The sequence below is a fragment of the Eriocheir sinensis genome, unplaced genomic scaffold (genome assembly GCF_024679095.1).
Source record: "Eriocheir sinensis breed Jianghai 21 unplaced genomic scaffold, ASM2467909v1 Scaffold695, whole genome shotgun sequence".
Taxonomy (NCBI): domain Eukaryota; kingdom Metazoa; phylum Arthropoda; class Malacostraca; order Decapoda; family Varunidae; genus Eriocheir; species Eriocheir sinensis.
The window spans coordinates 78,771-91,446 of NW_026112048.1; the positions used below are offsets into that span (position 1 = coordinate 78,771).

Sequence of the window (12,676 nt, forward strand, 5' to 3'; positions counted from 1 at the left end):
TTAACAAATTAATGACACCACAAATCCAGGGATAACGAACCTTTGCTTCTTTAAGTGTTAAGGTAAAATACAAAGCAGTAATAAGATTCGTCTGGGGTGATGTCGGTGCTCCTCAGTGACGCGATACACGTCTCCGCGCTGGTGCAGTAAGATTTCTCAAAGGTGATGTAATGGCCTGGGAGGGGCAAGGCAATTAGTTTATTCAGCAGCACAGAGAATTATGCAGTCATTCAACGTCAAAAGTTTTACAATACAAAACAATTAGTTACTAATTACACTACAAGAAACTATTATGACATTTCATATCTTTGGGAATAGGATTAATTTGTGAGAAACGGGTTCATCTTAAGGAGGAGATCACAAGATTTCTACGGTGATTGTTGGAGCTGCAAGGAAACATGAAAATATGTCTTCCTCACCCAAGCCAGTTTCAGTGGTGTGGTCAACCTCCACTCCATTGTTTGCCTCCTCAGCCGCCAGCCACAGCCACCCACTGTCTCCCGCCTCACTGGTGCTGGTCCAGCCACACAGGCCTCCCTCAAAGTCACAGGTGCTGGGGTCCGCGCACACTCCGCGCCTTACTGTCAGATCACCCCAGGCCATGTAGCTCTCAGACCCGCCCAGCCTCAGGCCCTCCAGCACCACCTGCAGCCACGGGGAAAAACAAGAATGAAAACCTGAATCACCATCACAGTGTCAACCAGTGAATGCTTCAGGCACAGCCACAGTAACAGTGTTATGAACAGTGTTATGTGCAGAACAGTGATGATACAAACACTGAAGTTGGTCTCATGCTTGATAGTTGTCTCTCCAAACTGCCATCCGTCCTGGCCGTTGTAGGTGTGCTGCCACAGCCGCTCACTCAGCACTTCCTCAAGGCTCAACACATGGACTCCAAGCTCACCAACTTTTTGCCCCTCCCTAGTAATGAGAAAAAATCTTTGCATATTTTTACATACAGAATGCCTCTTTACTTGTTAATCTGTTTCTTGCTACAAAATGGCAACACAGTTTTAGAAGCCATCTACTGTCCTCCCCTGACTTTTTTGGGACACTAGGAGTAAAATTGAACATGCTCGGCTGCTGAGTTGGGAGATGCAAGTTCACTCCTGCATTGCTGCAGTCCCATGCCTGTTGTCTGGGCTCTGCAGGGCTGTACTTGTGGCGTGTGTAAGCAGTAGTTTTACATTTTTCTGTGTGTGTACTATGTCTTCATAATGGCACTCATATCCAAATGGCTGTCTGTGACATCAGCCTCAAGATGAAGCAGCACAGCCTTCAGAGGCTCAGACCTGAAAGACAGCCACAAAACACCCTTGAGTTTGCTGGTTTGAGGACGCTTTGCTCTCCGTGGTTGTCACGATGCTGTGTTCCCTAAAACACTTCTGTCACAGAGGAAGTGTATTTGGAACTGTTGATGGATTGTCTTGTGTCATCATTTCAAATGACTCAAGCCAGTATTTTTCATCACCAGCTTATATGGCTAAAATTCTAAAATAATGGCTAAGTAATGGTGAAGTGGACATCATGAATGACTGGCATGGTATTTTACAAGATATTCCTCCCATAAAGAACTGATGGGCACTCCACACTCCATGCTGGGAGCAGAGCTAAGCAATGGCAGGGCAATGGCCATGTCTCAAACACTTCAACATTTGGCTCACAGTGAGCCAAAACATCTCAAAGAGCTACTGAAGACATAAAGAAATGCAAGTAAGTCCTAAGTTCAACACAGGGATTGTTTGTGAATCTTGGGACTTTGTGGATGAGGGATGTTTGTGCCCTCACGCCAACACACACAGTGAGGGACAGCTGTAATTCATGCTGTCTATTGAAAAATTAAGTTATCTATTGTCTACTTCAGGCCTTAATTTATTGGCAGCACCATCTGGGAAACACTGACACTCGTGAGTAGAGGTAGAACCAGAACTGGAAGCAGTCTCCATCAGCGGTGGTGGTGGAGACCTCTGGGCTCTTCATCAAGGCCATGTCCCCATCTTGGTTTCCAGCAAGGTCCAAGTACTTGTAGTGGCCATAAGCTGTGCCCCATGAGTGGTCCACCCTGACACAGAGAAGGTGGATGTATGTTACCAGTAACCCTAATTACTGCACTGGAACAGAAGGAAGCTTTGAAGCTCCTCAGAAAAAAAAGGGTTGTGCTTCATTTTGTTGATTCAGTTTTTTGTAGTATTATGCCATTGGCAGTAATGAAACTGTAAGATATTCCTCATCCCAAACAGTGTCAATGCATACCCTGGAGCAGAGGAGATGTTCTCTGAGCCAGAGCCGAAACTCCAGGGCAGCATGGCACCCTCAGGGAAGTAGTCCTCCCACCTGCAGCTTTGTGACTCATCATCAAAGCTGCAGGTGAGGTCGGGGGGACACACTCCCTCCACCAGCTCCAGGTCATCAAGATTCACTCTACTGAGAACTTCGTTTGTGACACCCACAAACAAAACCTGCAAATCAGAGATAAGTCTGAGTTACAAAAATAATGTTTTCCCACAACTCTGCCAAATACCCAGTCCATGCAAAAGTTGCATTGTGATGGGGCAAGGGCACAGCCTGGCTTGCTTCACTCCTACAGTCACAGAAAAAAAGCAAGCTGGACCACCCCCACACTTCACAGCACTCTCAGCCCCGGAGTACAGGCCACCCAATAAACCAATGGTCCTTGCAAGAATCCCATGGAATTACAGGAGATCCCAGAGTGCCTCATGATGCACTGAATCAACTGTCATCTCATGATTGACACAGGTAGCAGGCATCCCCTGTTGAAACTCATGTCACCACTCCACCAGTATTACACAAACCTCGAGGATAGGATCACTTGGTGACTTGACCAGAAACAATCAGCACAGACTTTCCCTACCTGGTAAATCTCAAAGGAGTCAAGGTTGAGGTGGTAGGTCTGCCACTCCAGGAAGCCACTCTGGCGCTCAAACACTGTCTCGTTCTTGTCCACCTTGCTCAGGATAACCTCCAGACTGGACCAGCCTTGGAGCTTGTACCTGCATGGAAAAGTGAGTATTTAACAGAGGTATATCTACCCCCCAACACACACACACACACACACACACACACACACACCACACGAGCGTAAGCCCAGACCCTGTAAAATTACAACTAGGTAAATACACACAGATGAAGTTAGAAAATTATTGGAAGAATTGGATGTGAGGAAATCAGCAGGACCGGATGGTATATCAAATTGGGTGCTAAAAGAGTGTAACCAGAAAATAGCTGAAAAGTTGAGCAACTTGATTAATGTCACACTAGCACAAGGGAAGGTACTGAGAGACTGGAAAAGGGCTAACATCGTCCCAATACATAAAGGAGGAAGTAAGGAAGACCCGTTGAACTATAGGCCAGTGTCATTAACAAGTGTAGTAGCAAAGATGTGTGAGAAAATTATAAAAAACAGATGGGTGGAGTATTTAGAAGAAAACAGTATATTAACAAATAGCCAATTCGGATTCAGAGGAGGACGGTCTTGTGTAACTAATCTGATCAGCTTCTACTCAAGAGTAATTGATATAATACAGGAAGGAGACGGTTGGTTAGATTGTGTGTATCTGGACTTAAAGAAGGCGTTTGATAAAGTACTGCACAAGCGATTAATATGGAAACTTAATCATGTTGTAGGTCTGGGTGGTTCAATATTGGATTGGATTGTGGACTTTTTGACGAAGAGAGAAATGAGAACAGTAATCAGGAATAATAAATCAAGCTGGATGGAAGTGACGAGTGGAGTCCCCCAAGGATCAGTGCTGGCTCCGATTATGTTTGTAATTTATATTAATGACATGACAGAAGGGGTGACAAGCTATATGAATATGTTTGCTGATGATGCCAAAATAATGAGGAGGGTGGCTCATGAAGATGACTGTGTAGCCCTGAGCCAAGATCTCGATAGAATAAGCGAATGGTCACGCAAATGGGAAATGACATTCAATACAGAGAAGTGTAGCGTGATGGAGTTTGGTAAGAGCAGCAGACGAATATCGGGGAACTACTCTCTGAGTAATGAAAGAATCATGAAAAAAACTGAAGAAAAAGATCTGGGAGTGACCCTAACAGACAGGTTATCCTTTGGAAAACATACAGACCGGATAACTGGGGAAACATACAATCTTCTTACAAACATAAAGGCAGCATTTACATATTTAGATGAAGAAATGGTGAAGAAACTAATAACATCGATGATACGCCCAAGACTGGAATATGCAGCAATAGTGTGGTCACCCAGATTGAAGAAAGAAATTAGAAAGTTGGAAAGAATACAAAGAACAGCGACTAAATTACCGGAAACTCTGAGAGAACATACTTATGAAGAAAGGCTGGAGAAATTGGGACTAACAACACTGGAGAGCAGAAGAGAGAGAGGGGACCTAATAGCATTGTACAGGATACAAGAGGGATTGGAGAAATTGGACAGGGAAGACCTAGTGGTACGTGACAGAAGTGTGACAAGAGGCAATGGTAAGAAATTGAAGAAGAGTGACTGTAGGAGACACATCAAGAAATACAGTTTTCCATACAGAAGCATAACAACATGGAACGGACTTGACAAGGAGACTGTGTGTGCAACAACGATTCATGAATTTAAAGCCAAACTGGATAATAAGCATTATGGAGACGGGACAGCATGAGCCTAGTACAGCTCTTTTCCTGTATTTCACAACTAGGTGAAGAGAACTAGGTAAATACACACACACACACACACACACACACACACACACACACACACACACACACACACACATTCCATACAGAAGCATAACAACATGGAACGGACTTGACGAGGAGACTGTGTGCAAAAACGATTCATGAATTTAAAGCCAAACTGGATAATAAGCGTTATGGAGATGGGACAGCACGAGCCTAGTACGACTCTTTTCCTGTATTTCACAACTAGGTAAATACACACACACACTCTCTCTCTCTCTCTCTTAATAAAAAGTTCATCATAAAAGAATTACATGAACAAAACTGAAGTCATACAAGCAAAATTTCTACTTCCAGTCCACGTCCTGGTTGCAATATATGAGCAGAGGTTACAGAAGTGGAAAGTCTCACAAAATCTCCCGGGCATACAGACCGGAAGGAGAGGCAGAAGCCGATGGACGGGGCTCGTGGCAGCGTCTCCAGGATGGCCACGTGTTTGTTCTCCTCCCCATAGAGTGCCATGTAACTATCTGCAGCAAGGAGAAACAGGAAGGTAATTGACCTCTCCTTTGGCTACGCTTTACTTTTGTCTGTTATGGGAGCGGCGAGTAGCGGGCTTTTTTTTTCACTCTTTTTTTTGCCCTTAAGCCATCTCCTTTGATGTAAAAAAAAAAAGAAAAAAAAATATGCAGTGCATGTTATTATATCTGTATTAACTGCTTTAAAGGTGAAGAGCTTGTGCCAAATTACATATCCGTTGAGCTCACCCTCGTTGTATGATATCCGTATGAAGTCGGCACTGTCCCTGTGACTCTGGGAGAAGTGGCACTGCTCAGAGAACGTGCATTTGATATCTCCCTGTTGAGGTAATACAGTAATTCATAAAACTATCTGTACTAGAATTGTTTGTAGGCCATAAAATGACTTATTTCTCCAGTAATGAATTCATGATACCCAGACTTATACAAGCATGGCACCTGTCTGCCAGCTGAGTAATCCAGTGTGCATATTTTAACTTACACTAGTTGCTTCTTCATTTGGAGAACAAAGGCTGAAGCTGGTGTCATCAATGGTGATATCATTCTGTGTTGAGGTCCAGGTTAAGAAATACTTGGTGCTCTGGAACTCAACCTGTTGGTAGGCAAGAGATTCACTTCAAAGATTTGTTCATATAATTCTATTAGACATTATAAGATCATCTTTATGTATAACATTCTTCTCATCATCTTTGATCCCAGTTCATGTAAAGGCACATTAGGAAGTGAGACAGGTCACGTGACCTCTCAAACTCTAAGCAAAAAATCTCATTGATCAGTGTTTTCAACGAGCTGGGAACTTTCCTTCTTTCTGCAACCCTTTCCTCCCCTCAACAAAGACACCCCCCTCTCTCTCCCTCACCAGTCCTGCCTCCCAGATCTCTAAACTTTTCCCACACCATTATTTTGGCTAACACAATACTCACAGTAATGCGCGTGTCCCGCTCTCCAATGAACAAATTGCCTTGCCGCCACTCCTGGTTGCTACTGCAATCATAATGGTCACCTATGAGCTCCTCTATCACCTCGCCAGCAGTCCGGGCCGTGACCGTCAGCGTGGGGTAGTGATCCTTGCAGTAGTACCAGAAGCTGAACATGCAGGCCAGGCCAGGCGGGCCAAGGGCCGGGGACACCAAGGCAGCGGTGGATATTGGTGGCTCTGGACATTGTAAAGGAAGAATATTATTACAGGAAAGAACAAAAACATGCAGAGAGGATTAATTGGTGAAGAGAAAAGCCCAAGGTGCTTGGAGACCTTGCTTCAACAGGTGCAGCCTTGCTTTGGAAGAGGAAGCACACTCAAGCTGCACACACAAAAGAAAATGACAGTGATTGTTAGAGCTTCAGTATTTAATTGTCTCAGAGAATAATAAGAGGAGTATCTATCCAAATTACGATAAAATATACATTCTTAGAGGAACACAGTCAGGGGATACAAAGTGTGCACCTTTTCCCTGCAACGTCCCCTTACTATTGCTCCTGTTATGGCAAGTGTTGCTGTAGCCAACACTGATACTGATGATGATGATGATGATTACAATAATGATGGTGACCTGGGCACAGTATGTACCTCTTAATGACCCTCTCAGTGCCTACAAAGCCTTGGTATTGCTACTCCACCTGACAGCTTTGCTGGAGCCCACACATAGTAGCCTTCTGGCAGGCCGTATGTGTGGTCGCTGGCTGGAGCGGTGCCATTGGGGTACTGTGCCAGTGCTGCTGTGGTGCGAGACCAGACGTAGTCATAGTACACGTCAAGTCTAGGATCTGGAAAATAAAACATTTTAACCTCTTGATTGAGGATTTCCTACAGTCAGACCTCACCAAGCTACAGGAAGGGAACAAAAAGTGGCTGCTACAATTCAATGAAGATAAATGTAAAGTCCTGCACCTTGGGAGGGGATATCCAGCACACCAAAACCACATGGGAAACACTCCACCATCCACCACAGAGGCAGAGAAAGACCTGGGAGTATATGTTACCAGGCTACCAGTGAAGGCCAAATCTGTGCCAATTGCAGTGGACGGGTTAATGGGAACAGGTTCATTTGAGGACACATGACAAGCTGCACATGGGCTCTGTGGTCTCCTTGACTCTGTGCTGGGTAAGGACCCATTATCCTGGACACAGGGCAGGTGCATCCAGGTTACCACAGCCCACCCTTCCCTGGTTTCCCCAGGTACCTATTTATCATCCACCCTGAAGGGGAGGATGAACAGTTGGGTGTGTCAGGCACCAACTCCTCTGGGGCAGGATCAAGGACAGGTCCGTGGATGTGCAGCTGGGCATGCTAACCACCACACCATGGACAGCTTCAGTATAATTCCCAGCTGTTTCCCGGTACAATCAGCTGTATTGCACAGAATGTTTACCAGCTCCAGAGGCCTGCAGGAGGTAGCCCATGTACAGCGTGCAGGAGTGGGAGGTTGGCTGTTGCTGATGGCGCGTGATGATGCGCGGCTTGTTGACGACCAGCCCGTCTTTGGTCTCCACCCTCAGGTAAGTCTCATGTGGCATGGCCTCTGGATCAGGGTCTGGAAAAAGGATGAAAAAAATATCAAACATGGTTTCCTAAAGATTTTGTTACAGGTGTAGTGCTGATCATCCTGAGCAGCAGCCACACCACAGGGCAGCACACACAGTCCATCACCGGAGAAAAGGGGAAGAAAAATAATTCCAGGATGAAGATAATAAACTTTAAATAAATGTGAACAATTATATTTGGGTTAAAAGCTAACACATCAGAAATATGTGAGCAGGACACTGAAAATTGACAAACCATAATGTCTCCTCCACCAGTAACGGCTGTTGTCCTCCGCTGTCTCCACCTGCTGCCAACCACACATGTCTGCATAGAAGAAGCAGGTGGCACACACATCCTCATCCTCACCTCCATATCACTGGAGGATGTAGTCACACACCTGCCACAGAGAGAGTTGCAGGGCTGGTAACAAGGAAAGTGGGGCTTGCCAAATCTATCTATCTATCTATCTATCTATCCATATCTCCGACGCCTTGCCCCCTCGCAGGAACTTCCCTCCAGGGGGTGGGCACGGCAGAAGTGTCTCCATCTCTCCCTGTTTTGGCACTCCTTCTCAGCACATTCAATCCTGCTACTTCCAACTATCTCTCCCCAATACTCACTCACCCTACTGATCCATTTCACAGGTGGTCTTCCCCTCCCTCAATCCTTCCCTCATACTCTCTTCACGAATTCATTCTCCCCCATTCTCATCACGTGTCCAAACCAGCCAAATCTTTAATATCAATTTTTATACACCTTTTTATGGCACCTTTGATTCATATGCAACACAACTAAGCAAAAATCAAACATGAATTGAGTTTCCTCCTGACCATATCATGCATAGAAATGATGAGATGAACAGCCAGTGTGACAGAGTGCCAACACAGAAATGATACAAGACAGGGCAGACAGAGGAGCTGGGTACAAAGAGAAATTATAGCGTCTGCCAGTGCCTGATGGAGCGCACCGGCCAACACCGGGCAGAGGGTGTTGGGCAAGGCCTCTGCTCTGAGGTGAACCAGCCATGACTGAAGGTGATGATGATGACCACTATCACCTTCCATTCATTGTTTTTCTATCAGGCATGATATAATGGACCTTTTCATGGTACGTGGGTGAATAGCACCTCCTTGAGCAGGCCGGGGGACAGAGAGTGGGTTAAGGTCACCTTCTGCTGGGGTATCTTTTGGCCGGAATTACAGAGGAAGTAGGTGTTGCTGCTGTTGGCGGTGCAGGGCCATGCAGAGAGGTCAAGGTCATCCACGGCCACCACGTTGCTGCTGCCCTCCACGCCCTGCACGTCCAGGCTCAGCCAGTGTTGTGGGGACACTCTGAGGTTAATCTGCAGAGGAAAAAGAATCTTTATTACACTTTTCTGAGTGCATTCTTTTCTGCTTCTGGTGCAGATGTTCTTGAAGGAAAAAAGGGAAGTTTCACATCATGTATATAAACTTCTGTGTGTGTGTAAAGGCATACAGAAAGGAAATTTTTTCATTGTCAAGTTTCTATCACTAAAAGGAAATTCACAAATAAATATTTTCTAAACAGAAACAGTGTTGAACTGACTTGTTCTTGGTACCATTGAAGACCAAGGGAGCTGTCCAGCTCCTTGAGGACCATGGTGGCCTCCGGCTCATGGGACTTCACCTGCAGGCTCCCCACCTGGCAAAGGCCAAAGGAGCTTCAGTATGCACCTCACAGTGAAGCCATCCCTCAGGATCACAGAGGAAGTCTCTCATCAAACACCCGCCCCGGCACGGGCCTGACAACCTAGCTTACCTTTTCTCCGTACATGTGGACCCAGAAAGAGAAGCAGGAGTCTTTCTCGGTGGCAAACACTTCAGAGAGCATTGTTGCCGATGCTGCGTCGCTGCTTTGGTCATAGAAGTACAGGTAGTGGCCGTAAGGAGTGCCTGTTGTGTGGTTGTACGGCGGGGCATGGCCATAGACGGGGGCCAGGGCTGGGTCATCAGTCACACGGCCTGCAGGACCAAAGGGATTCTTAAGACTTTCTGGTTATTCCCTTTCAAAGTTGTCTCAAGTGAATTAATTTTCTTCTGTGGTTTGTCTTCCCTTGAGATGTGACCTGTTAGCTGAGCACCTCTGTTGGCAGCATTACCTCACCTGACCAGGGCATCACACAGCTCAGGGGGTGGGAGAAGGAGGAGGAGGAGGAGGAGGAGGCAGAGGAGGAGGAGGCTGCAGCTTTGGGCAATGTGGAAGAAATCATTTATGGTTATTGTATGAAGAATTTCCCTTGCTTGACCTGTTTCAGCCTCGTGACCCTTTCCCAAACACGACCGAGGCGAGGTTAGTGTACGTGTGTTTTTCCAAACCACTTGACATCATTCAACATAACCTGCTTAGTGAGGTTAAATAATGACATTGCTTCCACTGTTTGGTTTCTGGTTCACGTTTGGCCTTGTGGTGTCACGCGAGGGGCGGCCCACAGGAAGGCACCTGTTGGCTACCCCGGCATTAGCAGAGTATTACATACATTTCTCTCTCTCTCTCTCTCCTAGTCCCTGCACCAACCGTTTGTCCACTTGGCTGTCTTCATGTTCTCCCAGAGGCAAGAGTTGGCCTCAAAATCACAGGTCACCGGGGAGGGACAGGCGCTGGGGCTCACCATCACATCATCTATGGCCACAATCCCGCTGGTGGGCCGCACAGTTGCCCGGAACTCCACCTGCCACACACCCACAGCAAGCACTGACAACCTGTGTGAAGGGAAAGGCAAAGTTGGGGATTTTTTTTCTGGCGGGAATTTTTTTGGGCAGGCTTTTTTTCCTACATTTTTTGTTTAGCGGTCTTTTTTTCCAACATTTTTTTGTTTAGTGGTCTTTTTTTCCAACATTTTTTGTTTAGTGGTCTTTTTTTCCAACATTTTTTGTTTAGTGGTCTTTTTTTCCTACATTTTTTGTTTAGTGGTCTTTTTTTCCAACATTTTTTGTTTAGTGGTCTTTTTTTCCTACATTTTTTGTTTAGTGGTCTTTTTTTCCAACATTGTTTGTTTAGCGGTCTTTTTTCCAACATTTTTGTTTAGTGGTCTTTTTCCTACATTTTTGTGTAGTGGTCTTTTTTTCCAACATTTTTTGTTTAGCGGTCTTTTTTTCCTACATTTTTTGTTTAGCGGTCTTTTTTTCCTACATTTTTTGTTTAGCGGTCTTTTTTTCCTACATTTTTTGTTTAGCGGTCTTTTTTTCCTACATTTTTTGTTTAGCGGTCTTTTTTTCCAACATTTTTTGTTTAGCGGTCTTTTTTTCCTACATTTTTTGTTTAGCGGTCTTTTTTTCCTACATTTTTTGTTTAGTGGTCTTTTTTTCCTACATTTTTTGTTTAGTGGTCTTTTTTTCCTACATTTTTTGTTTAGTGGTCTTTTTTTCCTACATTTTTTGTTTAGCGGTCTTTTTTTCCTACATTTTTTGTTTTAGTGGGCTTTTTTTTTGGCAGGCTTTTTTCCTATATTTTGTTTTGTTTTGTTGCCCTTGAGCTGCTTCTACAAAACCCGCTACAGCTGTGCGTGGCCTCTCACCCCCGTCACCTCGGCCCTGAAGTCTGTGGGGCTGGTAACCATCACCTGGGACACAGGCTACAGACTCTGTAGGAGTAGAGGGCCTCTGCACTGTTCATTTGTATAAGCATAAAGAAGACTTGCTTGCATGTAAGGTATGACTTGAGGTTCAAAGTTATGGTATGATGTGTACCAGTACAGTAAAGATACGTTGTAAATGAACAGTGCTACAGTAGCATATATATATATCCTCAGGCACAAGGTATAGTGAACCATTAACCCTTTAACGCACCAAAAGTTTAATAAGTTTCTCTTTCCACTGCGACATCCATCTGGGGCTCCCTAGGGGGCCTTGTGGAATGGCCTCACCGTGCGGCGAAAAATTTGATCATGTTATCGATTTCATTCACCCACGAGTTTTCTTTTTTCCTGGCATTATTATATATCGTTGGTTTTGGAAGAGATTATTCTGCCTTGTGAAAGAAAAAACATCAACAAATGCAAATAAATAGTGAAGTTTACCGACCATGAAAAAAAAAAATTTAAAGGGACGACAGCCACGCTCTCAGGCTGCCTGCTGAGAGGCAGCTAAACCACGGACAATTATCACTTCAAATCCAACGTCACGAGAGAGTTGACAATTAGTTTATTTCCAGAGCTGGGCACTTCCGTACCTCTGTCCGCACCTCCGCTCCTCCGGACCTGCGGACCTTTAAACGAGGTGCGGAGGTCCGAAGTGCGGAAAGTTTTTCAAAAGTGCGGAAGTAACAGGTGCGGAACGGCAGTATTTTAAGTCCGTACCTCCGCACCTGAGGTTTTCAAGGATAAAAAAAATGAAAACGACAAACAGTCCGCGCTCTGCAGTAATACTTCCGGTCGTTTACGCGGTCTGTGCTGCAGGGCATGTTTTCCCGCCACTTGAGTGACGTCACTCATTCAGATTTACGGCCCGGTTCAAAATATACCGTTTGTCGTCCGTCTTAAAGGAAGTGCGTCATCAATGACAACACCACGTGCACGGATAGCAAGAACCCAAGGTGTTGGTTTCCTTACGTCGAGACACACGTGTCCTGTTGCCATATTGTACAAAACTGGGAATGAAAGAAACGGTCACATTATTAAAACAATGTCGCTTAGATTACCACTTTTAATTACTGCGTATCAACCTTTATATTGGAAGAAAAAGGACTTCATAGCTATCATTATCAGCGCAGTGAACTGGCGTATGGTGAAGGTATGGCAACAGTCTCACAGATTTAAAACATGATAATTTAAATTTAGACAAGATTTAAATTTAAAAGCACAAGGTATGACGGTGACGTCACTGATGGCGTACGCTCTTGCATGAGTAACTGATGACAAACGGAGCAGTCTGAACCGGCCCTCCTCTCTCTCTCTCTCTCTCTCTCTCTCTCTCAACAAACAAAGACACG

The 12,676-nt window shown here is 45.1% G+C and overlaps 1 protein-coding gene across 1 annotated transcript in view; it reads right to left on the reverse strand.

The window, feature by feature from the left end:
- Positions 1-50: 50 nt before the first annotated feature.
- LOC126993876 (MAM and LDL-receptor class A domain-containing protein 1-like) overlaps positions 51-12,676 on the reverse strand; it is a 28,003-nt gene continuing 15,377 nt past the window's right edge. The window contains exons 6-21 of the mRNA XM_050853012.1: positions 10,265-10,449; positions 9,509-9,711; positions 9,296-9,391; positions 8,856-9,071; positions 7,578-7,776; positions 6,825-6,971; positions 6,131-6,363; positions 5,689-5,799; positions 5,436-5,526; positions 5,102-5,198; positions 2,873-3,011; positions 2,254-2,459; positions 1,904-2,062; positions 777-921; positions 420-645; positions 51-175 (exon numbers count right to left, since the gene is read on the reverse strand). Coding sequence (XP_050708969.1) covers positions 51-175; positions 420-645; positions 777-921; positions 1,904-2,062; positions 2,254-2,459; positions 2,873-3,011; positions 5,102-5,198; positions 5,436-5,526; positions 5,689-5,799; positions 6,131-6,363; positions 6,825-6,971; positions 7,578-7,776; positions 8,856-9,071; positions 9,296-9,391; positions 9,509-9,711; positions 10,265-10,449 — 2,578 coding nt within the window. The remainder of the gene's footprint in view (positions 176-419; positions 646-776; positions 922-1,903; positions 2,063-2,253; positions 2,460-2,872; positions 3,012-5,101; positions 5,199-5,435; positions 5,527-5,688; positions 5,800-6,130; positions 6,364-6,824; positions 6,972-7,577; positions 7,777-8,855; positions 9,072-9,295; positions 9,392-9,508; positions 9,712-10,264; positions 10,450-12,676) is intronic.